Source organism: Ictidomys tridecemlineatus, chromosome 10 (genome assembly GCF_052094955.1).
Source record: "Ictidomys tridecemlineatus isolate mIctTri1 chromosome 10, mIctTri1.hap1, whole genome shotgun sequence".
Taxonomy (NCBI): Eukaryota; Metazoa; Chordata; class Mammalia; order Rodentia; family Sciuridae; genus Ictidomys; species Ictidomys tridecemlineatus.
The window spans coordinates 70,953,588-70,981,028 of record NC_135486.1 but is presented as its reverse complement, the minus strand read 5'-3'; the positions used below and the strand labels follow the sequence as shown (position 1 = coordinate 70,981,028).

The 27,441-nt window shown below is 34.5% G+C and overlaps 1 protein-coding gene across 1 annotated transcript; it reads left to right on the top strand.

Moving 5' to 3' along the window:
• The first annotated feature begins 21 nt into the window (after positions 1 to 21).
• Positions 22 to 27,078, top strand: Gdi2 (GDP dissociation inhibitor 2). The gene is made up of 11 exons (XM_005320308.5): positions 22 to 163; positions 7,616 to 7,723; positions 9,958 to 10,057; positions 12,962 to 13,096; positions 14,082 to 14,280; positions 14,540 to 14,671; positions 20,091 to 20,190; positions 24,156 to 24,327; positions 25,654 to 25,798; positions 26,020 to 26,074; positions 26,163 to 27,078. Exons 1-11 carry the CDS (start codon positions 119 to 121, stop codon positions 26,307 to 26,309), a joined length of 1,338 nt encoding a protein of 445 aa, XP_005320365.1. The 5' UTR covers positions 22 to 118; the 3' UTR covers positions 26,310 to 27,078.
• Positions 27,079 to 27,441: the final 363 nt, after the last annotated feature.

Genomic DNA, 27,441 nt, shown 5'->3' with positions numbered 1-27,441 from the left:
GCTTTTCCCTTTCTCTCGGGCCCGAAACTGCCTGAACACCTTACCGCCTTCTTAGGGTGGCCGCAGAGCCTCTGCGCTTTCTCTGCTCCCGGATCCTCGATCCTCGCCCTGCCCCACCATGAATGAGGAGTACGACGTGATCGTGCTGGGCACCGGCCTGACGGTGAGCTGCGGGCGGAGGGTGCGGGGCGGCCAGCGATGTGCAGGCCCGGGGGGCGTCCCCTCGCCCGGTCTCTAGGCCTGACGTCGACTCCCTTCTCAACCGGCCGCCCGGGTGGCGGTGGACGCACTCCCCCGGGCAACAAGACGGTCCAGCGTCCGAGACCTGCCGGCCTGAGTCCCCTCGAGGGCTGTCTTTTTGTCGTCGGCCTTGGTTTTCGGGGAGGGGGACGAGGCTAGTGGAAATGAACAGGTTTGAAGGAAGCGGGCTTTCTCCAAGTTTGCAGCGAAACAGCAGGAAATGGAAACCCTGGCGGTGCATCTGTGGAGCTAGTCGGTCGGGTAGTAACGGCCGAATAAAAGCAGGTGAGAAGAAGCTTCACCCTTATGCAGAAATGAAGAGGAAAGGGAAAAAACCTTGCCCTGGGGTGCCGCTGCTCCTTTACTTCCCTATTGGGTCTGTGACCTATCCCGATTGGAAGCAGAGAAGCACTAGGCGGAGGGGGGAGGGTGTAAACCACTCGCAGTGGCGTTTCCTATTTAGTCTGCAGCCACTGCTACTCAGTATTGGCTGCCAAACCAGGGAGGTTTCGTGACAAGTTATTGAATAGTTATTTCTTTCTAATTGCTAGAGTTTTAAGTTTTTGAAGAAAATGCAGAAATTAGCTTTTCTTTCTTTTTTAAATACCTCTTCGTGCCAGTAAGTTGATTCCTTTAAAGCACTTTGTCAACCCACTTACTGAGCATCAATAGAATTGGAAGTTAGCTTTCTCAAAACTTGGATGTCAGATGCTTTTGCACCTGACTTTTGCCATCTTTCCCTTTTGTTTGGTTTGCTTCCTGCCTCCACTGTCTCTTCGGACTGCTTTGTATTAAGAAACTGATGGGTGATGGATTGCTAAAGGCCAAGATCTTTCTACTACTCAACTCCCTTCAGGGAGTTAGAAGATAAATCAATAACATGAAGAGTGAATTACTAATACACAAATGCGAAGTATATCTAATACCATAGTATGTTTATTTTTCTGTGCATCTGTCTGCTTAGAGATCTTTAGATAATATTTTGCAAACAATGCAGGCAGGTTTTGTATCTAGTACCTTTTCTGTTGCTTTTTAAAAGAAAAGAAGGACTGTTCTTGCAGAAGAATTCCAATTTGTAGACAGAAACATTTAACTATCAGCTTTTTGGAGAAATTTGAAATTTTGACAGGGCTACTTCATCATGAATACTGATCCAGATGAACACTGATGTAAATCTTGTGAATTCCTTATAGTCGGACTTCAAATGCCTGAGTCATTTAATGTAAATCACTTCTTCAAGTTTGTTGAAATATGTTTTCTCAGGATCAAATTAATTTTTATAAAGCTTACACTTTATAAAATAACTATTTTTGATTTCTCTAGGTAAGAGAAAACTTTTGACATTGTATTTGGCTAATTTTTTTTATAGGAAAAAGTTATCTTTCTGTTTATAGTGATTTATGATGATTGTTGAACACTCATTTCTTAATACTTTATTATATTTGACCAGTCCAGAAATAGACTTGTGACAGTCTAGGAAATAGTACCAAACAGATGCAGTTACTTCTCCAGAAAATCATTTGGTCGTTTAAATGTGGGGAATTTGGTTGAATTTCTTTTTTTATGCCAAATTGGGAAGAATGTTGGATGCCTAAATGAATAGGCCTACCCACTGCAGGTTTTTTGTTTTTGTTTTTTTAAGTACTTAATTGGGATCTCAAGCTGAATTTAGTAGTTTGTGGTGGATTTTGGCTGTTGGAGTGTGTACTGTTGCTGCCAGCGTGTTGTAAGAGCCAGTTAGTTCCACTCTTTTTTTTTCTATGATTATTGCTAGTCTTTCAAATTTACTCATGATTCAGGTTAGTTAAACATAGACAAGTGAGTACAAATCCGTCATCATGCAGGTTTCCACCTGCCTAGTTCAGAAACATCACTTTGTATCAAAGATGATACACAGTCTTATAGGATAACAAACAAGATAATATACTTCATTTAAATTTGCATTTGGACTGTGAATTTTTTGATGAATGGTGGATACATACTTACCATTTTCGGTTGTCATAGCTATTGATGATAACTCTTTAATCTCCTGTTAGTTTCCTATATTATTTTGTGAGATGTTCTTTTGAGAATTATATCAATTCAGGGTAATCACATTGTTACCATCATTGGTAGGAGTAGTCACAACAGGGGGATTCTGAGTTTTAGTGATACCAGGACTTAGATGACTGGCAGTTCAATGAGGAGATCTCCAAAGTTAAAAACTTTCAGTTCCAAATTAACTTTGAGTTTCTAGAGTTAACATGCAACTTTATTTCCTTAATTTTTGGCTTATAAATATTTAGTGCCTAAGATTTAAGACCCTAATAAAGGCATATATTATGATGTATGGATACCACATATTACATGATGTTCCCTTTTGTCTGTACTTTGACTGTCAGAAACTTTTACTTGTAAATAAGTGTGAAGAACTGTTGGAGATTTGTATATTGCTTTAGTGGCATTGTTTACATCAGTTAAGTCTAATTAGCTCATATTAATCTACAATTTTTTTTCCATTTTATTTTACTTATTGTTAGTTTTTACAAACAATAGATTTGCTACAACATGCTGTAGCTCATATTGAATTAAAAAATTTAACACATTTCCAAAATTTAAAAGGTATACTATAAAGAGTCTTAGGACTGTTGTACAATAATGTTACAAATAGTATAAAACTGTAAAATATGAGCCTGCTGTCGAGATAACATCCATTAGTTACATTTAATCCACAGATATTGATAGTAACTTTAATAAAGAAAACCTAAAATGATTTGGTAAAAACTAAAAAAATGAGTGTTCTATATAAGGAATTGTGAGTTATCCCTTTAAAGAACTATAGATTTTGGGTAAAAAACTTTCTAAGTGATATCAAAACTTCTTTAACAAACTAAAGAACATTATTAATTTACTTTATAACTAAGATTTCACATCACGAGGATTAATTATTGTCTTAAGCTATAACCGAATGAAGCCATTAAGACCTAGTAAGCTCTGTAGGAACTTGGATCCCCCACCCCTTTCCCATATTGGGGATTGGATACCACAGAACTACATCCCCAGCCATATTTATTTAGAGATAGGGTCCATATTGTACTATATAATATATTCTTTTAGCAATGTAGAAACAATCTTTTATTATTGGTTTAGAAGAATCAATGGATTTGCAGATTTTTTTATTAGCTTCAGTTAACTTTTGTTGTATTTGTTCTAGGTGATAACTTTGAAGGTAGTTACTGTCAGCTCTTTGATTCTGCTGCATAATTCAATTATTGGGCCCTTTTATTTTAATTCTCAGCTTTCAGTGATTGCTTTAGATTCAGTAGGTCATACTTTCTTTTGCAGTGGAGTGTGAAAAGTTATATGTGGAAGCTATGCAACATTCAAAAGTTGTTTGTTGTGATTTTTCTCTTCAAAAGTTTAACCCTGAGTCTACTTTGTTAGCTGGGAATATGAGAGGTCTTCCTGTTTTTTAAATTTTTTTAAGAACCTACTTTCAAGACATAAATACTATTTTGCTTTCACATATTATTTTGAACTATATATGTTAGTACTTTATTTAGCAAGTTAGCTGTTTTAGATGATATTAGGGCTGATTTTTGTAGTTGTAAAATACTTTCAGTTCTGTTTACCAAGATATCATTAAGAAAATGAAAATTAAGCCACAAAATGGAAGAAAATCTTTGTGTTCCATGTAACCAAGGAAGGACTTAACAGAATATATAAAGCACTTTCATAAGGCAATAAGAAAATGACAGGAAGCCTATAAAAAGTGAGTAAAAAACTTGAAAGGAAACTTATTAAAAAAAGATATCTAGTCTTAATCAAATACAAAAGTACTAAACTTCATTAATTAACAGGAAATTCTTCTTAATGAGAATGGGCTAAAATTAAAGACAACATAAAGTTTTGGGCAAGGATTTGAAACTCCAAGGACATTTTTCATATAATACTTAAAAGCATAAATTATACAACTATTTTAGAAAGCTGATTGACAGTATTTGCTCTCCTTGATAGCTAGCTACAGAAATGTATACTTGAAAGTTATGTTAGAGTGTTCATAGAGCATTGTTTGTAATAGTCAAAAACTGGATACTTCCAAGTGTGGACCAATAGTAGAAAGGATAAGAAAAATGTGGTATGTCCATTCAGGGGAGACTTTTACAGCTTTGTTACCCAGTGTATGGTCCATAAATCAACTGAAGTTTCAGAAGCTTCAGGATCTGCTTAGGACATGCCAAATCAGGATCTACACTTCAATATTCTTTGCTTGCAGGATTAGATATTCCTTCTGAACTAGTATAGAACAGTAAATATTTTAGGTTTTTCAGGCCATATGATCTCTGTCACAATTACCAAACTAGGGCAGTGTGAAAATAACTGTGCATAATATGTACATAAATGGGGCATGGATATTTACCAATAAAACTATATTTAAAAACAGTAGTATGCATGCTGAATTTGGATCATGTACCTTAGGGATCCCTGCTTTGTGACAATGTGAATAAACAAATTAGACCTCACACAAAACATGAATGAATCTTTTAAACATAATGTTGAATAAAAGATGCCAGATCAAATAAATACCACATGATTCCTTTTATATGGAGTTCAAAAACAGAATAAATTGTTGCTGTTAGAAGCCATAAGAGTGATGATGATGGTGGTTATGAGTGAAACAGCATGAGTGACTTTCAAACATAATGTTTTGTTTCTTGAGTCATAAAAAACTATGCATACTGGTATACTAAAATTGAATCTGATAGTTTTAATCATTTAAGAAATATCAAATGAATACATACATTATAGAGGAAAATTGAAAATTGTATGAGTTAAGAAATAAATATTTCAAAGTCAAATAGATTATTTGGGGAATGAGATTATACTTCTCTGCTATATAGGGTATTTTAGGCAAATTTGAGAAATTCTAAAATTTATAAATGTATGTGGAATTTCCTTTGTCTTCTTAAAAAATTAATCACTGGGGCTGGGGATGTGGCTCAAGCGGTAGAGCGCTCGCCTGGCATGCGTGCGGCCCAGGTTCGATCCTCAGCACCACATACAAACAAAGATGTTGTGTCTGCCGAGAACTAAAAAATAAATATTAAAAAAAAATTTTTTTCTCTCTCTCTCTCTCCTCTCTCACTCTCTCTTTAAAAAAAAAAATTAATCACTGATCCACAAAATTCTGGTATAAGGAATTCTGTTGTCAGTTTATTAATGGTTATCCTTTATCTTGGATGCTTTTATTCTGGATGCTTCTTCCTTAGGGCTCTATTTCTCAAACATTTTTTTTTTTTTTTAAAGAGAGAGTGAGAGAGGAGGGGAGAGAGAGAGAGAGAGAGAGAGAGAGAGAGAGAGAGAGAGAGAGAATTTTTAATATTTATTTTTTAGTTCTCGGCGGACACAACATCTTTGTTGGTATGTGGTGCTGAGGATCGAACCCGGGCCGCACGCATGCCAGGCGAGCGCGCTACCACTTGAGCCACATCCCCAGCCCATCTCAAACATTTTGGTATAGATTCTGTTTCCACTCTTAAAACTGAAGATCATAAAAAGCTTATTTATAAGGATTGTTTCTGTCAATATTAGAAATCAACAGAAATAAAAAAAATTAATCTACTTTAAAAAACAGTAATAAATCCATTACATGTTAACATGCTTGACAATTTTATTAAATGTAACTATTTTTCAAAATCAAGATTTATGAGATCGGGCTGGGGATGTGGCTCAAGCGGTAGCGCGCTCGCCTGGCATGCGTGCGGCCCAGGTTCGATCCTCAGCACCACATACAAACAAAGATGTTGTGTCCGCCGATAACTAAAAAATAAATATTAAAAAATTCTCTCTCTCTCTCTCCCCCCCTCACTCTATCTTTAAAAAAAAAAAGATTTATGAGATCATTATTGTCTTACATTTTCTGCAGATCTCTTTAATGCCTGACTTTATAAAAACTCCTGTATTCAATCTGTTGTGATAATTGTCTATCAGAAATTTATGAAAATAATCAGACCACACAAAAGTGTAGGTGGATCAAGAACGGAATATAATAATACAGTCTTTCAGATTGTTGTTGAAATTTTTTTACATACATGAAAACACTAGCATCAATTTTTGAAAAGATGAATTGCAATAATAACCCAACAACTCATCAGTGGTTTGATATTCTTTTTTTTGTATGTGGTACCGGGGATTAAACTCCAGGGCACTCAACCCCTAAGTCACATCCCCAGCCCTATTTTGTGTTTTATTTAGAAACAGGGTCTTACTGAGTTGCTTAACACCTGGCTTTTCCTGAGGCTGGCTTTGAACTTGCCATCCTCCTGCCTTAGCCTCCCGAACCGCTGGGATTACAGGCGTGTGCCACCTTGCCCAGAAATGGTTTGATATTCTGACACATTAAAATTCATTGGTAAAGTTTGCACTGTGAATTCCCTTTTTTCTCCTGCATGATTTCATAACATTTTTCCTATGTCATTTGGAAAATACGCAAATCTTTCCAATGTTAACACATTTCATTTTCCAATTAAAAAAATCATATTTGTTAATTCTGTTACTGAAATGTCATTTAAAAGTCAGTATTAGGGACCTGACATACATGCCCAGGTTTTCAAAAATTCTAATTATCATTCACAGTTTTAACTTGTTATTGGCAACAAATAATGTCAGTTACTTTCCTTTATATTCATTTTTGAGAAAATGCCTGACAAATACCTAAGCCCAATTAATCATAGTTTGTCAGTCAGTTGGTTTTTAAAATCAAAATGATGATCTGTGAAAAAAATAGCTAGCTCAGCTTACTTAATCCTGAGGTGTAAGTAATTTAAAATGTGTATTTCTCATTTTATTATACAGAAGATAAAAAGACATATTAAGGGGTATGCATTTTAATAGTTAATTTCTATGCTTCATTATAGGTATCTCTTAAGCAGGTGCCTGTTAGTGAAGAATATAATGACTGCTAGTTTAGAGCCTCTGTTCTGTTTTATCAAAACACCATTGATTTTGCATCATCAGTGCAAATGCAAACCTAGTTTTTGAAAAGTGACTCAATGTTCTTGGTGTTATTATGAAAATAGTTTTATCTTGGGACCCACTGGGATCCAAGACCACACTTTGAATCTTGGTTACTTTAGAGCTTTCTTCATAGAATATGTCATGTTCCATGAATATAACCGTTAGTTACTAAGAAGATTCTTTGCCCCCTCTGGTGCCAAGGATTGAATCCAGGGCCTTTTGCTTGCGAGGCAGGCACTCTACCAATTGAGCTATCCCAGCCTGAGAATTCTTTTTTTAACTAAGAGAATTCTTAATTTCTTAGTGACTGGTTTTTGAAGGTTTTAAATATGTTGTGGGACTTGCCTTCTTTTAAAGATACTTACGTTTTTCCCTGTAGGAATGTATTCTGTCTGGTATAATGTCAGTGAATGGAAAGAAGGTTCTTCATATGGATCGAAACCCATATTATGGAGGAGAGAGTGCATCTATAACACCACTGGAAGATGTAAGTGTTAATAAAAATAAACCTTTTGTATTTTGAATGTTTTCCTAGTAAATCTTAATTTTAATCCCGAGAGATGGTTTTATTTATTTATTTTTTAAAATTTACTAAGTAGAAAGTCTGGAGCACATAATTTCGTAGGAGCTTCTTTTGGGGGGCGGTAGAAGTTTTAATTGTGACCTTTTGTTGCTATCTAGTGTCTATTATCTCTCAAAGCTAACAGAATATAGACTAGGAAGATTGATAACAGGGGGCCTAACATACCAAGCACAATGCCAGTGCTTTCCACTTGGTCTTATTTATTCTCTCAGTCACTCAAAGGCATATTTTTATCCCCGTTTTTCAGGCTACAAAATAGTCTCTGTGTGGTTAAAATCTCAGGGTTTGGTTGTGAACCTGTGTTGTACATTTCTAAGCTTGGTTCCCATTGCTTTAGTAGTCTATTTTCTGCCTTTTTAGGATAAGGCCACTTGAAACATACATTAAAAATTTTTTTTTTTTTTTTTTGGTGCTAAAGGATCAGACCCTAGGCCTTGAACATTCGAGGCAAGCTCCCTACCACTGACCTACATCCCCAGCTGCACATGAAGTACTAAGTGTGTTATATTAAACTCACTTATAAATTTCTCGGTGTGGGGCTTGTTGAACATCTACATGTATCCACCATTAATGATGCTTATAACTTGGACCTCTTGGTTCAGGTGATGGCCACCAAATTTCTTTATATACAGTCTGTGGAGGGATTTGCTGTCACCATTCCTTCCTCACTGAGCACATTTATTAGCTGATCTTTAATAAGTTGAACCATTTTCTTCTTCTTTTTCTTTTTAAATTTTTTTTCTTATGGTGAATATATTCAGATACTTGAATTTTTATTATGTATCTACCAACTTTGTTTTATGTTATCGGTAAGATTCATGAAATTGAAATAATAATCTCAAATTTTAAACTGCAGGCTTCCTTTTATCAAAGTTTCTACTCAATTTAGAAATTATAAGTTAGCTGTTCCTACTGCTAAACACCCCAAACCAAAACCTCCCAGAAAAAAAACAACACAAAAAAGTTTTGGGGAGTGATGGATATTTGATACTTTTCCATGGTGTTCATAGCCACATACTTTCTCTGGATTCATCAGAGTATATACATTAAGAGTGTGCATTTTTTTTGTATATCAGTTATATCTTAATGAAACTTAAAAAGCTATGTTAACTAGAATTAGTTTTAATTATCTTTTCTAGTTTGAAGGATCCAAAATTTATTTTTAACTCCTAATATAACTACAGAAGCAAAGTTAGGGTGGGTTAACTGGACATTATATGGCCCCTAATATGCAGTGTAATGTAATCAACAACAATTTCTTACAAACTAGCCTAATCTTCTCAAAAGAAAAAAAAAGTGAGAAAACTTTTGAATGAAGATGAGAATAAGAAGAAACAAAAAAAAAAAATGCAATGCTTGAACCTTTAGTTAATTGTGGTTTGAAAAACAAAAAGACTACTAAACAGCTTCATAAATCTTTTGTTAGCTTTTAACGTGGGTGAAGAATGAGTTCTACCAATAAGGAATGTACCTACAGAACTACTAGTGTCACTAATAAATAGTCTCCTGTTTTGTTTTATTGCTACTAAAAAACAAACTAAGGGGCTGGGGATGTGGCTCAAGCGGTAGCGCTTGCCTGGCATGCGTGCGGCCTGGGTTCCATCCTCAGCATCACATGTAAAACAAAGATGTTGTGTCTGCCAAAAATTAAAAAATAAATATTAAAAAATTTTCTCTCTCTTCTCTCTCTCTCTGTCTCTAAAAAAAAATTAAAACTTATGTAATTTTTTTTTTTAAAGAGAGAGAGAGAGGAGGGGGAGGGAGAGAGAGAGAGAGAGAGAATTTTTAATATTTATTTTTTAGTTCTCCGCGGACACAATATCTTTGTTGGTATGTGGTGCTGAGGATCGAACCCGGGCCGCACGCATGCCAGGCGAGCGCGCTACCGCTTGAGCCACATCCCCAGCCCCAAAACTTATGTAATATTTTGTTTATTTTAGCATTCACAAATTGATCAATCTATCTTATTTATATATGTATTCGGTCCTTGATAAACATTTTATCTGGTAAAATATGAAATGCCCTCCTACCTTACCGTATTGTAGTAGTTTTTTGTTATTATACCAAAACCACATAATCAAAAGTATTATATAAAATAATGGAAAATTAAATTTTGTTACATTTTGTTTTGTTTTTAGTTATACAAAAGATTTAAATTACCAGGACCACCACCAACATCAATGGGGAGAGGAAGAGACTGGAATGTTGACTTAATTCCCAAGTTTCTTATGGCTAATGGTAAAGAATTCTAACTTAATTTATGAAAGTATACTGGATCTTATTTGGAGGTAGAAACTACCTCTCAAAGAGAGAATATTATTATGTGTGTGAGGAACTGGATTTTGTTGAATTGCAATATTATGGTTAATGATATAGTCCATTAGAGGTGTCTGGAGTTAGTAAGTTAATAGTGGAGAGAAGTGCGTGTGGTTTATTACTAAATGGCTATAGAGAAACAAAGTTTTTTTTTTTTTCAAATATATTTTTAGTTGTTGACAGACCTTTTTTAAAAATTTATTTATTTATATTTTTTAAAATTTATTTATTTATTTATATGTGGTGCTGAGAATCAAACCCAGTGCCTCACACATGCCAGGCAAATGTGCTACTGCTGAGCCCCAGCCTCAGTTAAGATGTAGTGAGATACATGCCAAAATTTTGTAAGCATTTTGTAAATGTAAGTTTTGTAAAATAAAATTGGAAGCATTTGACATACCTATAAACATTGGTACAATTAGGATGTGGTATAGTACATACCAGAATTGTAAACATTTGTAACTGACTTTTCTCTCTATGCTTTGCGGACAATTTTAGATAACTGATTCTTTAAAAACTGAGTCATCTTAATGTTTTTTTTTGTGTGTGTAGGCTTTTAAAATTATTTTTCATATTAATTTTCTCATCATAGAGGCATGAAATATCTTTTAAAATTATTAGTACTTGAGGTGACATTGGAAAACTAAGTTCTTGGTTATCAAAGTCTATGTTTTATGAATAAAAATATGTGTTACCCTTTCCTTTTATTCTTTTGTTTCTATTACATTGTTTGTTTTAATAGAAAGAGACCTTATTTGAATTTTCTCTAAAATTTGCTAAATTCTTTTGGGGTAAATTCTAAAAAAAGTTTGCTTAAGTAATATTTAAACGAGTAAGCAGTTAAGTAGAATGAAAAGCAAATTTACCTAATTATAATCTCACCATCTAGATTTAATTATAGTTAATATTCTGGTGTATGACATAGTAGTTTTGGTCCCAATTAACTTTTTTTTTTTTGAGCCAGTATGTTATGAACGTGCATGCACACATGAGAAACCCCGTTTTATACTCAGAATTGTATTATGGGGACAGAGATAATAATCTTTTTCAAAAGTCTTTTCCTTTTTATTGCCACATTTTATTTTTAACCAGTGATATTATCCTACCCATTTCCTAGTATCTTATCAACCCTTATTTTGGTTGATATTTTGTCATTGAGAGGTAAATTTGGTTGATATTTTGTCATTGAGAGGTAAAATCTGAACTTTAAAAATATCTATTTTTTTAGAGGATAGAATGAGGTTTACATACTGACTGACTTTCCTCTTTAGTAAATTGGCCAGCCTTGTACTGGTACATTTTTCCATTGAGCTTTTTGTGTTTTTCTTTATTGATGTGAAAGAGCTCTTTATAACTAAGATTACCATTTTAAAGTTATGCAATTTGCCTAATAATCATTAAAATTTTTTCTATACTCAAGGCTTTTTTCATTTCATATTGGTTGATCTTTTTTCGTTTCATTGGTTTTTATTTGCAGGTGGTTTATTTTTGAAATTTTCTTTTCACCTTGCCTCAAGTTATTATAATACTAATGGTTATTTTAATGATTTGACAATTTCATTTTTTTGTCATAAATTTTTACATTTTACCATTTAATATTTTCATCTATTGTATGAAATATATCTGCTTTGTTGTCCTATTGGTTGAAAAGTAGAGATTGAATGTGTATGTAGCTCAATGGTAGAGTGTTTCTCCAGCATGTATGAGGCCCTGGGTTCAGTCTCTGGGAACACATGCACATATACACGCACGCACCCCGCCATACACAAAATAAGTAGAGATTGAAGTTTATTATTCAAAATGGCCAACCACTTGTCCTTCAATACATTCTTTTTTTTTCCTATTTTGATTTTAAATTTTTTGTTTTTAAAGAGAGAGAGAGGAGAGAGAGAGAGAGAATTTTTTTCTTTTTTTAAAGAGAGAAGGGAGAGAGAGAGAGAATTTTTAATATTTATTTTTTAGTTCTCGGCGGACACAACATCTTTGTTGGTATGTGGTGCTGAGGATCGAACCCGGGCCACACGCATGCCAGGCGAGCGTGCTACCGCTTGAGCCACATCCCCAGCCCCTTGATTTTAAATTTTAACAAACATTAATTTGTTAACACATTACATTTTTACACATGGTATCTACATATTATTTTTCCCCAATTTGGGGACCAGCTAATATAATTGTATAGTAATATCTGTACAACTATAATTATATTTTAATATCCGGTTGTGTCTCTCAGTACTTTATTTCTTCCTCTCAAAAAAGAAAAAGAAAATTGATCTTTTTGACAACCCTAGTGTGTGTATCTTCAAATCAGCTTTAAAATAAAATTTTGGTTTCACAAGTTTGCTGTTTTTTACATAAGAATTTTTAGGCTTATAGGAAGGTAATATTTTAACTTGCATGCCTGGCTCTTTCTATATCTGGTGTTGATGTTCACTTTAATAAATATAAATTGACTTGGAAACTGAAATATTTTGGGAGTTGTTTCTTTGAAATATGATAGAAACTGTTAAGCAGCTTAAATCCATTTGCAGTAATACTGCAATTCTAAATCTCATGCCTCTAATATCTTTTACCCTTGGCAAAGCAAGTTCATAAGAATTATTAACGCTGAAGTCATAATGTTAGAAAAGAAACTTCTAACTGTGTAGTAGGTATGTGTCCTGGTTTACCATTTAAAATATGGCTTTGCAGATTTGTTTTGTAAGAGCTTTTGGACAATGTTAAGAAGAAATTGGGAAGCCGTTAGTATTAGTAAATGTGCGTTTATTTCTGTTAATTTTTAGTGGTAGCAAGATTTAAGTTAAAATTTGAATTCTATGACTTTTCTAGGTCAGCTGGTTAAGATGCTACTTTACACAGAGGTCACTCGCTATCTAGATTTCAAAGTGACTGAAGGGAGCTTTGTTTATAAGGGAGGAAAAATCTACAAGGTTCCTTCCACTGAAGCAGAAGCCCTGGCATCTAGTAAGTACATTCATTTTATCTTCTCAGTATAATTAGATTATATAGTAGAAAGAAATATCAGACATCAATCCATCCAGTCAACAAATATTTATTGAATGCCTTATTATGTGCTAGAACACTGTTCTAGGCAGAAGAGAGTACATTAGTGATCTTTAACATTCTGTATGGTTAGGGAGGGGAGAAGGTTCTGTTTCATTGTCTTTCTTATAACTGCATGCTGCTAGTAGGAAGAGCTGAGGGTCTATAAAGTGGTAGTTTATAGCTGTCTATTCATCTTTTAGTATAAAATGGAGTGAATGGATTATCTAGTGTTTCTCTAAGGTAAGTGACCAACAGGGCAACCAATATCCACATTTCTTTCTCTGTTAGATGCCAGAATATGTCTTAGCATTCAGAAGAGGAAAAGGAAGAGCATTCAGCATTTTAGGTAGTTGGTTAAGTGTTGATTGGTTATCAAAGGAAGAACTTTGATATTGTTCCCTTCATAGATCATATTTTTTTCAAAGACTTACTTTCTTTGTATCTAATAAGAGACATAATTCAGGGGCTGAGGTTGTGGCTCAGTGATAGAGCGCTTGCCTCTCATGTGCGAGACCATGTGTTCGATCCTCAGCACCACATAAAAATTAATAAATGAAATAAAGGTACTGTGTCCAACTACAACTAAAAAATAAATACTTTTTAAAAAAGTTTAAAAAGAGACATAATTTATATTTAAGTACTGACTGTAATTACTTATAACTGGGGGTAAACTTAAAGACTTTATAACTAATCTATATTAATTGTGTGGGTTTTATTTTAAAGTGTTGTGAAATTGGAGGTGATGTTATCCAAATTTCTCATATCTTAATTTACATTTTGCCTTAGAGGGGCTAAGTTAATGATATTCATGTTTAAATTTTCCTCTCATACTCTCTCTTTTTTTTTTTTTTTATCTCTCAGTGTCCTATTGTGAGTGTATACTTTTTGAAAAATTCTTTTTTAGGTTTAATGGGACTATTTGAAAAACGTCGCTTCAGAAAATTCCTAGTGTATGTTGCCAACTTTGATGAAAAAGATCCTAGAACTTTTGAGGGTATCGATCCTAAGAAAACCACAATGAGAGATGTGTATAAGAGATTTGATTTGGGCCAAGATGTTATAGATTTTACTGGTCATGCTCTTGCACTCTACAGAACTGATGAGTAAGTTTTTTGGTTTTTAAGATTTGTATTTTTCTTGGAATGCTGACTGAATTGAATTTCCCAGTTTTCCAAATTGGAAATTCTAACAGAATATATAACTGTGTTACACTGTGAAAGAAGAGGCTCTAAATTCAAATTAATGTTGGAACCTTTTAAATGAATTAGGAAGTAAATAGATTAAAATCTTTTCAATAAAAGATTTTTAAATTGAGCAACTAAAAAAACTAAAACCCTTTTCTAATATTCATTTTCTTTCTAGCTATTTAGATCAACCATGTTGTGAAACCATTAATAGAATTAAACTTTACAGTGAGTCTTTGGCAAGATATGGCAAAAGCCCATACCTCTATCCACTTTATGGCCTTGGAGAATTGCCACAAGGATTTGCAAGGTAAGAGCCCATTTTTAACTGATTAGCTGATACCTCACTGATCCTGAACTTTATCTCAAATAGGTACGTGAGCTTTAATTTTACCAATGAGACAAGGTATGTCTCATAGTTTTCCTTTTTTTCCCGTGGTGTTAAGAGTGTAATACACATGTTTGTAAGTGCTCTTCCTATGAGCCTTGTCCCCAGTCCTTTTATTTTTATTAAAGTGAAATTTATGTACAATGAAACATCTTTGGTTAAAAAAAAGAAAAAATTTGACAAATGTATTGACCCTGTATAACCACAACCAAAATATTTTCCTTATCCCAGAAAACTTCCTTGCTTTGTAAACAATACATCCTCTCTCCCTTGCATTACTTTTGTGATTTCTACCACCAGATTATTTTGCCTGTTGTTGAAGTTCTTATCTAGGAAACAATACAGTGTGCATTCATTTGTCTCTGGCTTTTGCGTTATGTTGTTTTTGGGGGGAGGGGGGTTTAAGGGGGATTGAATTTAGGGGCACTGGGCCACATCCCCAGCCCTATTTTGTATTTTATTTATAGAGAGGGGATCTCACTGAGTTGCTTAGGGCCAAACTTTTGCTGAGGTTGGCTTTGAAATTGTGATCCTCCTGCCTCAGCCTTCTGAACCGCTGGGATTACAGAAGGGCATCACTATGCCTGGCCGTGGCTTTTACTTTTTGCTTAACATATTTAAATATTTTGGTTGCCCTGGGGATTGAACCTAGAGCCTCAGGTATGCTGGGTAACCACTCTACCACTGAGCTACATCCTTAGCCCTGTCAGTCATTTTAATTTTAACCACCCAGTGAGTATAAAATGTCATATCATATGGTTTTAATTTGGATTTCCTGAGAAATAAAGTTGTCTACTTTTTCATGAGATTATTGGCCATTTGTATAATTTTATTCTGTGACTGTTCGGGTCTTTGCAGATTTTTAAAGATTTGGGTTGTCTTTTTAATTTTTGATTTGTAGATCTTGATGTATTCTGGTGCCAAGTCTTTTGTCAGTTTCTTAGTCTCTGGCTTGTCTTTTGTAATTTTTACATTTTGATAAAGTGCCATATTTCAAAATTATCTTTTTATGTTTAAAGCCTTTTGTCTCCTAAGAAATCTTTGCTTTCCCTGAGGACACAAAGATATTTTTATCTCTTTCTATAAGTTTTATTTTTGCATTTAACTCTGTCATTAATCTTGAAATAATGTTGGTGTGTGGAATGAGGTAGGGCTTGAGGTTCATCTTTACTATACCTATATTTAGTATTTTTAGCAGCATTTATTGAAAAGACTTTCTTTCCCAGGTAGTCTCGGTATCTTTGTGGGGAAATAATTTAGCCATGTATATGGGTCTACTTTGGGATCCAGTTTTCTTCCAGTGATTTTGTGTGTTTTTTTCCTTATACTTTTACCACACTGTCTTGATATAGTTTTGTAGTAAATTTTGCAGTCAGGTAATGTAAGTCCAACTGTGTTCTTTTTAAAAATTTGTTTCATCTACTAAGATTCTTTGCGTTTCCATATACATTTTAGAATCAGCTTGTCTCTCTCCAGAAAAAATATTTTCTGGGATTTTGATTGAATTGAGTTAAGCCTAAGATTTGAGGGAAATATTCATCATCATAGTGAGTTTTTCTATTTATTTTAAAGTTATTTGCTGCTAATACATAGAAATAAAATTCATTTTTTATATTTATGTCTCATGACTGGTTTATTAAACTAATTCACTTATTCTACTACTGTTATAGGTTTCTTAAAATTTTCATGTACACAATTGTGTTATGTGTGAGTTTAGAGTTTAAATTCTCCTCTTAACAATCTTGACGTGTCTTCCCTTCCCCTTGCCTTTATTGCAGTGGCTGGGTCTTCAAGAACAATGTTAAGGTGCTAAAAATGGACATTCTTGTCTTGTTCCTTGAATTAGGGATGATGTGTTAAATGTAATATTGTTAAATATTTTCTGTAATTTTTTGATAGATGGTTTTATCAGATTAAATTCCTTTCTATTCATGGTTGGCTGAGAGTTTTTATTATTAAAGGTATTGACATTTAGTTAATCATGCAGCTTTTCTTTTGTATGTTAAAATATTGAATTACATATTTATTTATTTATTTGGTGGTGTTGGGGATTGAACCTGAAGCCTTGTGCATGCCAGGCAAGTACTCTGCCAACTGAGCTATATCCTCAGCCCTACAAATTTATTTTTTAATGTTAAGAAAAAAAACCTTCAATTCTGGGATAATAAGCTCCATATTAATGATGCATTTTCTTATTTATTGTTGGATTTAATTTGTTCATTGCGTGTGCATATGCAACTCATGCAGATAATAGATGATTGGATTGTGTGTTTCTGTTAATGATATTGTCTTATAAAGCTTGAGTGTTCTTATTTGTATCAAGGTTTGGTAGTCCATAAAATGTTTCGAAGAGTTTCCTCCTCCTTTGTTTTCTGAAAGTTTGTGAAGATTGCTATGGGTTTTCTTCAATGTTTCATAGACTTGATCAATGAACCATCTGAGCCTGGAACTTTCTTTGTAACAAGGCTTTTGATTATTAATTTTCTTTTTTTAAAAATATTTATTTATTTATTTTTTAGTTCTCAGTGGACACAGCATCTTTGTATGTGGTGCTGAGGATCGAACCCGGGCTGCACGCATGCCAGGCGAGAGCGCTACTGCTTGAGCCACATCCCCAGCCCTTATTAATTTTCTTTTAATAGAAATTAGGCTACTTGGGCTGGGGCTATAGCTCAGTAGCAGAGCATTTGCCTAGCATGTATGAGGCACTGGGTTTGATCCTCAGCCCCACATAAAAATAGGTGATTCATATAAGCTATTTCTTCTTGTAGTTTTCATTTGTGCTTTTCAAGGAATTTGACCATTTCATATAAGTTTTTGAATTTACTGTAAAAAGCTGTGCTAACACTTTTGATGTATGTAAGATCATTAGTGATTTTCCCTCTTTCATTCCTGTGATTGATAATTTATATTTTCTCTCTTCTGCTAGGATTTAATATCATTTATCTTTTTTAAAGAACCAAACTTTTAGCTTATTAATTTTCTCTGTAGCTTTCTGTCTTTATCAATTGCTTTTTAAAAATTTCTTATCCCCCACCTTTTTTTTTAGTTGTAGATGGACACAATATCTTTATTTATATTTATTTTATTTTATTTATTTAATTATAATATAAAAATGTATAATATATATTATATAAAATAATATAAATTATTTATTTTTATTTAATTTATTTTTGTTTTACTTTTATATATTATTTTATTTATATTTATTTTTATGTGGTGCTGAGGATTGAACCTAGGGCCTCATGCTTGCGAGACAAGCACTCTACCACTGAGCTACAATCTCAGTCCTCTTCCCCCTTTTTTTGACTTTTATGGTTGAAACTTGTGGCTGATATTACATTTTTCACATGTAACATAAGTTAAAAGTTTAATTTTCCTCTAAATCTGTGTTATCCATCCTTGGTACCTCTTTCTTTTGCCACCCCCTCCTTTTAACCTTGAGTTGTTTGGAAGAATAATTATTTCTAAACATTTGGAGATTTTTCTTAAATATCTTATTGTTATTAGTGTCTAATTTTATTATGTTCAGAGAACAAACTTAATACAATTTCAGTCCTTGAAATTGAGACATATTTTATGGTTGAATATGTAATCTTAGTGATGAATACGCTCTGAAAAAAGAATGTGTACTCTGCATTTGTTGGTGGAATATTAAGAACTGGTAGCCCGGTGTCATGGAGCACACCATAATCCTAGCAACTCATGAAGCTGAGGCAGGAAGTTTGCAAATTCAAAGCCAACCTCAGCTGCTTAGTAGGCTCTAAGCAATATATCTATACCCTGTCTCTAAATAAAAAGTAGAAAGAGCTGGGGATATATAACTCATTGTTAAAATGCTTCAGGCTGAATTCCCTGGTACCTAAAAGAGAAAGAGAACTGGTAGAAAGATTGAAATATATGTCTTTTTCTAGTTCTATCAGTTTTCTTCTTTTGTGTGTGTGTGGTGCATGAGATTGATCCCAGTGCCTGGCTTATGCTAGGCAAGCACTCTACCACTGAGCTAGCTACATCCTGTATCAACACTGTTCCTGAAGACAGCATCAGCATATAGTTGAATCTTTTTTTTGGGGGGGGGGGTCCATTGTGACAATGTTAGCTTTTTAATTGGAGAATTTAGTCCATTTACATTTAACATAATAATCCATACAGTTGGGGTTAGGTCTAGGTTTTTGCTACTCATCAACCCATGCTGTTTCCTGCTCCTGATTTTTGGATTAATCAGATATTTTCTAGTATTGCATCTTAATTCTTTTTTTTTTTTTTTTAAAGAGAGAGGGAGGATTTTTTTTTTAATATTTATTTTTTAGCTCTCGGCAGACACAACATCTTTGTTTTGTATGTGGTGCTGAGGATCGAACCCAAGCGAGTGTGCTACCACTTGAGCCACATCCCAGCCCCCATCTTAATTCTTCTAATGGGTTTTTGTCTTTACCTCTTTTATTGCTCACTCTACAAATTGTATTTATTTATTTATTTATTATAGTTTATATTTAGAGTTAATATTGTACCACATTATGTAAAGAGAAGAGCTTTGCAACACTATCATTTTTATTTACCATTTTCCTTTGTGCCTTTGTCTATATTTTTACTTCTCTCATACTTTATAAGCCCCATAGTACAGTGTTAATTATTTTGCATTAAATAATCATTTTAAAGAGGTAAACAAGGGGCTGGAGATGTAGCTCAGTTGGTGGAGTGCAAAAAAGATGAACAGAAGGGCTGGAGGTGTTGCTCAGAGCAAGTGGCAGAATGCTTGCCTAGCGTGCATGAAGCCCTGTTTGATCCTGGTACTTGCGGGGTGGGGAGGAATAGAAGGAAAACATTTTTTGAGTTAGTTAAGATTTGAAGAGATTTTTATCACAGATTTGTTGGCTCCTTCCTTTGTAGAGGTTTCCCCCCACTATGATTTTTATCTCTTGTGGCACTTCAAAGTCAGTAAGGCTGCAGCCTTCCTGTAGTTCCCTTGGGGAAAGCAGTATAAACCACACAGGATCTTAGCCAATTGATTACTGTCAAGTCTGTTCATCATTTTCTGCCTACTCTAGGCATTCCCTAGGGCCTTCTGATAGTGTTTAGTTTTTAATATTCAGGAGGAGAAGACCAATGAATATAAGTTCTTCCTGTTGCTGGTCAGGGCTTTTTTTTTTCCCCTCTCAGTATTCAACTGTATAACAAATTTGCATTTCTTGTTCTATAATTCATACTGTAATAAATCAAGCTAATATCCTTTTAGATGGGAATTGAGCAAATATATTGCCTATAATTCATATAGATCTAAGGAGGGAGACTTGAGCAATTGAAACATTTATTATAATTGAGATTTTTAAAAACTTTCTAGGCTGAGTGCTATTTATGGAGGTACTTACATGTTGAATAAACCAATTGAAGAAATCATTGTGCATAATGGAAAAGTGGTTGGGGTAAAGTCCGAAGGAGAGGTAAGTAACTTATACAATTTTAAAAATACTGTGTTCTTGTGAAGAAAATGTATTATCTACTGAGTACCTATTTTACTGTGGACATTGATGCTAGATTTCAGACTACATGAGATTTCTGCAGGAAAGTTGGTTTTATCATAGCTAAGGACTAATGTAGTTTCTTTGTCTTATTTTAAAAACAAACAACTTTTCTAGTGTGTCAATTGTTACTTAAGACCCAAATGCCCAGCATTATGGATGGTAATTCTACATACTTAACAGTTAAGTATTCCATATTTAAATGGTGTGGACTGGTACTTGTCCACAAATTGTGGAGTTGGCAATCTCCACAGGTGGAGTTCTGAGTAGTTTTATAAATCTGAATTGTAGGTAGATCACTGGAAGCTGGTTATAATATCTATTCTAATTCAGAAGGTTTGAGGGGACTCTGCCTTTTCTTTTTTTTTTTAAGAGAGGGAGAGAGAGAGAGAACTTTTTAATATTTATTTTTTAGTTCTCGGCGGACACAACATCTTTGTTGGTATGTGGTGCTGAGGATCCAACCTGGGCCGCATGCATGCCAGGCGAGCGTGCTGCCGCTTGAGCCACATCCCCAGCCCAACTCTGCCTTTTCTTGAAAGCTCTCTTACTCAGGTCATAATACTCCTGGCCTGCCAACCACACATTAAAAATCAAGTATTACCTCTTCCTTTATTACTATACTACTTAATTTTTCTTTCATTTCACTCAGTTAACAGCTCTTGCAGTAGAGAATGCATTCTAAGTTACTGCCTGACGTATTATGTCTAAAATTCTAAAAATATAAGCTTTATCTTAAACATTTAAACATTGAGTTAGGTGGGAATGCAGAGACATCCTGGAGGTGGTCTATTTTTTCTTGTTTAGATTGCATGGGAAATGAAGGTTTGAGATAAGATTTTACTAGCCAGAATGAGAAGACAATGAATAATGGAGAGAAAATATAGGCCTGGCTTAGGAAAATAAGAGTCTAACAGCAAAGCACGAGGCAAGATTTTTCTTTAATATGATGTATATCTCCCAATGATCCTAAGAGACAGGGCTTAATGCTTCTTGGGTACATATAAATAAAAGACACAGCTGACTGAATGGCTGTGCTGGAATTGTAACACACCTAGGGATATATGTTAGGAAATGTTAGCTTTGTCCCTCCTATCTTCTGAGATGTTGAGTCTTTATGGTTTTATATTTTCCAGGCTACTTCTTTATAATCTTTTATCTTGATTGTCAGTATAATTGGTTTACCACAGTGACTACAAAATAATCTTGGTAGTCTCTAATCTTTTTTATATGTTCTTATAAGAAGATGGAATATGTATAGGACACTGTAGAATGATATAGGAAACTGAAGGATGATATTTTGTTTACTAGTGCTTTGACTGCCATTCTTTTATTAACTCCTAAAATGATGAAATGGCCAAATATTTTAAGGTAGGACAAATATTATTCAGATCTCACCATGTATACTACATATATAAATGGGTTCACTGGCCATGTAAGGTAGATGTTTTCTGTTTTTTTTTTTTTGAAGACCTTTAAGGGGAAAAAAATCATGAACTATCAATCCTTACAAATGGAGCCAAACACAAGACAAACTCAAAAAGTTAAGTTTAAAAATTATTTTGGTGTTCCTGGTGATATCTCCTGGGCTAAACACCAAATAATCTCCTTTTACTAGTTGGTCACCTGAACTGTCATAACTACCTGTGCTTTCAGCACAATCATTGTTTGGGAGATACGGATAAATGTGTTAATCTGATTGCTTCAGGTTGTTTCTTTCTCTTGCAGGTTTTTCTTTGATTTCACTCTACTGCACACAGCAAGAAAGCTCCCTTTTTTTAACGAAACCTCAGGGCTTTGCCATGAAAGAGAAGGATTATAATACATTACTCTTGGAGCTAAAGTCTTGCTTATAATATAGTCTTAAGATTATGATTTTGGTCTATAATGCTAGTCTTTTTTTTTTTTTTTTTTTTTAAAGAGAGAGTGAGAGAGGAGGGAGAGAGAGAGAGAGAGAGAGAGAACTTTTTTTTAATATTTATTTCTTAGTTCTCGGCGGACACAACATCTTTGTTGGTATGTGGTGCTGAGGATCAACCCGGGCCGCACGCATGCCAGGCGAGCGCGCTACCGCTTGAGCCACATCCCCAGCCCAATAATGCTAGTCTTATGTGTTCTTTTATTTTTTTGCCAGAACATGCAAGTATAACAACCATTATGTACAAAACTTATACTTCTGACTACTATGCAACTGTCCAAAAAGAATTTATAGGGATTGTTGGAAAAGCTATTTTACTAGTTATCTATGGTTAACTTTTATATTAATTAGTTCATGAATATAAGAAATTATATTCAAGGGAAAATTATATTTTAATGTATTGGTTTGGAGTTTTTGTGGAGCCGGAATTCAATCTCAGGGTTTTGCATATATTAGACAAGCACTTTACCACTGAGTTACATCCCCAGCTCAGAATACTATTTAAAACACTATAAACACTGAATATTACATTAAAAAATCGTGCTCCCCCCTGCCAGTTTAAAAAGTTGTGATAAAATTACATAATACTTGAAATTTATCATCCTTGCCATTTTAAGTGTACAGTTCTGTGGTTTTTAAATACATTAATAATATTTTACAGCCATCACCACTACACATCTCTTGTAGTCTTTTCATCTTATAAAACTGAAACTCTGTATGATTGAACAGTAACCCTCCACTCCGTCATCCCATTCCGTCTCTATGATTTTGGCTACTTTAAAATATGTGATATAAACAGTATTTATATTTTTTTGTAGCACTACTATCTTTAAGGTTAACCCAATTTGTAGCAAGTCAGAATTTCCTTTCTTATTAAGGATATTCCACTGTATGTGTAAACCTCATGTCACTAATCAGTGGATACTTGGGTGGTTTCCACATTTTAGCTGTTGTGATTAATACTATCGTGAATGTTGGTGTACAGATTTTCTCTTCAAAACCCTGCTTTTCACTTCTTTTGGGTGTATATCCAGAATTTAAATCTCTTGATCATACAATAATTTTTTTTTTTTAAGAAACAACCATACTGTTTTGATGGTGGTAGTGCCATTTTATATTCCCTTCAGTGGTGCAGTTTCTCACATCTATGCCAACATAGTATTTTGATAGTAGCCATTCTAATGGGTAGGAGGTGGTATCTCATTGTAATTTTAATTTGCACTTTGCTGATGATTAGTGATGTTTAGTGTCTTTACACTTATTAATAATAGGCCATTTGTTTTCTTTGGAGAACTGTCCTTTCAAACCCTTTGCTCATTTTTGAATAGAGCAGTTATTTTTTTTTATTGTTTTAGGAATTCTTGATATATTCTGGATATTAATCCCTTATCAGATGTATTCATGTACATTTTCTCCCATTCTGTGGGTTGCTCTTTTATACTGTTTTCTTCCTGTGGTACAAAAATTTTTTCGTGAAGACTTGTCTATTTTATTTCCTGGGTCTTTCATGCATAAGAAATCACAAATTTAATACCATGGAGCTATTGCCCTACATTTTCTTCCGGGAGTTTTCATTATTTTAGGTCGTTGATCCATTTTAATTTTTATATATGGTATTAGATAAGGGTCCATCTTCATTCTTTTGCTGTTGTTGAAAAGATTGTCCTATTCCTACGGATTGACCATGGCATCTTTGTCAAGAATCGTTTGTAACTGTGATGGTTTATTTCTGGGCTCTTTCCCATCTCACTTGTCTTTGTCTTTATGCTAGTACCACTGTGTTTACTACCTAGTTGTTAAGTGAGTCCCATCTTGATCTTTTTCAAGATTGTTTTGGCTATTCCTTATGATTCAGCATGAATTTTAGGATGGATTTAGTTACCACAACATCATTAAGTCTTCTAATCCATGAACATGGGATTTCCCATGTATTTATGTTTTTATAAGATCTTTAAATGTCTTGTTACAGATTGCTCGCTGTAAGCAGCTCATCTGTGACCCCAGCTATGTAAAAGATCGGGTAGAAAAAGTGGGCCAGGTCATCAGAGTTATATGCATCCTCAGCCACCCCATCAAGAATACCAATGATGCCAACTCCTGTCAGATCATTATTCCACAGAACCAAGTCAATCGAAAGTCTGGTGAGTTTTGAAGACCTGCAGATGTTAGATTGCTTTGTGTCATCCTAAATTCCTAACTTTATGTGTCGTATCAAGAGACTTTAGTTTACATGTAGGAAACATAATATGATCCTTTTAGATTCTAGGGATCCTGCAGCATTGTGTTGAAGTAAACTAGAAGCCCTGCTTTGGACTTGTATCCATCACTTCTGACCTCAGTTTCTTCCTCTAGAATGAATGGATTGGCTAGGTGAATTCTCACAATCTCCTGGCTCTAACATGAGTGACTGGAGGTTTATGCTGATAAGTTCAATTGAATCTACTATATTTTTGAGCTGTGTCATCATTTGTGAACTTCTTACATTTCATTTTAGCAATGTGCTAGAAAACTGTTCAATGTTTGTGATTCACATCAGGACTTGGCTTTGAAAGTGCAGTTCTTAATTTGTTTGCTTTAACCAGTTGTTGTTAACTATTTGGTGTTCCCATCTTTTGATTTAGTAGCCCTACATCTTATTTATCTAATTAAGAAATATCTGAATTATTATTTTTTCTTTTTTTTCCCCTTTAAGAAATAACATTGCAACTAGGTGTGGTGGTACATACCTGTAATCCCTGTGACTGGAAGGCTTGGACTGGAGGATTGCAAATTCCAGGCCAGTCTCAGCAATTTAGTGAGGACCTGAGGAACTTAGTGAGACCCTGTTTCAAAATAAAAAGGGCTGGAGATGTGCCTCAGTGGTTAAGTACCCCTGGGTTCAATCCCCAGTAAGTAAATCACATTGCAGAACATTATCAGTAGAACAAAGGGACTTGACAATCTTATTGTTCCCTAACAGGTCGCTGGGTCTATGAAAATGTACAAAAAAGGAGCCCAATAATTTTCTGTTTGAGAATATAGTTACTTTGAATAGTGATATATACATCAAGATCAGAAATTATTTATTACTGCCAACTTAAAAATAGTTTTTACTGACTTGCAATTTTTAATAAGGGAGGAAATAGATATTTAATAAATCCTTTCTTAGCTATTCAAAACGTTTCCAAATGTGCAGGGTACAGAGTGGAAAAGAAAACACAGAGTAGATAATATGGTGCTCTGACAGAGCCAGAAAGGAATTTTATTTCCAAGTTTAGCAGTTCACAGCCACATCAATCCTTAATCCCTAGTAAGTTAAAAGAAATTCGGTTATTAAATATTTGCATATCCATCATGACCCAGTTTGCTTTCACATAGAACTTAAGCTTAGAAGAGCAGTAACTGAATGAAATATAGTAAAACCTGTAGAGCATTCATGTCCCAGGTTTATCCACCTCAGTTCTCAAGCTGCTATTGTTTATTTCTAGATATCTATGTTTGCATGATCTCCTCTGCACACAACGTGGCAGCTCAAGGAAAGTACATTGCCATTGTTAGTACAACTGTGGAAACCAAGGAACCTGAAAAAGAAATCAGACCAGCTTTGGAGCTCTTGGAACCAATTGAACAAAAGTGAGTGTTGTGTTCTGTCAGCTACCATCCAAACTGAGACTTGATTTTGGTGCTATGGTAAGGTGAGCATGAGAACACAGGCAGACTCTGGCTGCTGTGTGGGCAATTTTGAAATGTCTCATCTCTACCAGTCTTACCTTTGGGGCTTAAAAATTCAGGCAAAACAGTGACTTGAGTGTGGGACCAACTAACTTGCCTACTTATCTATTTTTTCCCTTCAGATTTGTCAGCATCAGTGACCTTCTTGTACCAAAAGATTTGGGAAGAGAGAGCCAGGTGAGTGTGGAAATCTGAAAAGGATATTTTTAGGCTTTACTGGAACATCCCCTAAATACTTAAAAATATTTGTAATTTTTATTTCCAGATCTTTATTTCCCGCACATATGATGCCACAACTCACTTTGAGACAACCTGTGATGACATTAAAGACATCTATAAGAGGATGACAGGATCTGAGTTTGATTTTGAGGAAATGAAGCGCAAGAAAAATGACATCTATGGGGAAGACTAACAGCAGTACATGTTAATATCTAATTAGGACAAATATAAAATTTGACAAATAATGCATATTGTATGAAATCAAAATTGTAAGGCCTGCTTTTGTAATCAGAATGGAGAGATTGAAGAGCATTGTACCAGTAAATACTCTTCCCCTTCATCTTTCTAATATCATGTATTAACTTGTTTTCCTGGAGTGGCTATTCAGAATTGGCCAGTTACCACATTCTGTTCAATTTAACTGGACTGGCTTTTTTTCTAGTGAAGGAGCAGTTTTAAACATTGTGATATCAATACAGAAAACTTGATACAGTATTTGTATCTTTTAATCAGGGTAGACTTTGCATTTATGTGCTTCTGCTGCTCAAGAGCTGGATTCATACAGTTTGTGTGCCATCTTGACATTAAGGAGATTCTAAATTGAATATTCCCTATAACTACATTGTGTGTTAAGTATTATGGCAGGGCCCAAATACCGTAGTCAAAAGTTTGGTTTATGTGGGCATAAACTTCTAACCAAACTCCAGACTTAGGGATTCCTTTGGAGGAAGCCAATATGTGGTGTTTTAACCTAATAAAGTTGATGAGAGAAGGGGAAAGGAACCTATCATTAAAAAGCAGGTAAAATGTGGAAGCATCTTTTGTATCCCAGGTGTGGCTTCTTCAATGGACCAAGCTGCAATGCAGTATTGATTTGACAGAGCCTCTCTTCAATGATGTCTATCCCAAAATGGCTCCAAATGATTTCTGTACTGCAAAATAAAGCCAAACTCTGGAATCCACTGCCCTCTGTATCAGTCTGTTTGTGTCCTGATTGTGAGGGCCACAACAAAGCTACTGCCTTGCTTTCAGGAGAGCCAGGAGTGATGCTGGGCTGGGACCATGGTGTAGCTTCTGGTCTGAATACATCAGAGCAGCCTATCCTCTGACTTCGCTGTGAGTATACCTCTTATATTATTTCTGACAAAATGACTAGATTCTTGGGTAATTTTAGTAACGGTTTAAGTACTTGTTTTAAAAAATAGTACTTATTCCAGAAAAACATACGTTTTTACCTTAAACCTTGCTTATAGCAGTTTTGCAAATTGTACGTTTATTCATTTATATGTTGTGCCAAAAATCGAACCCAATGCCTCACACATACT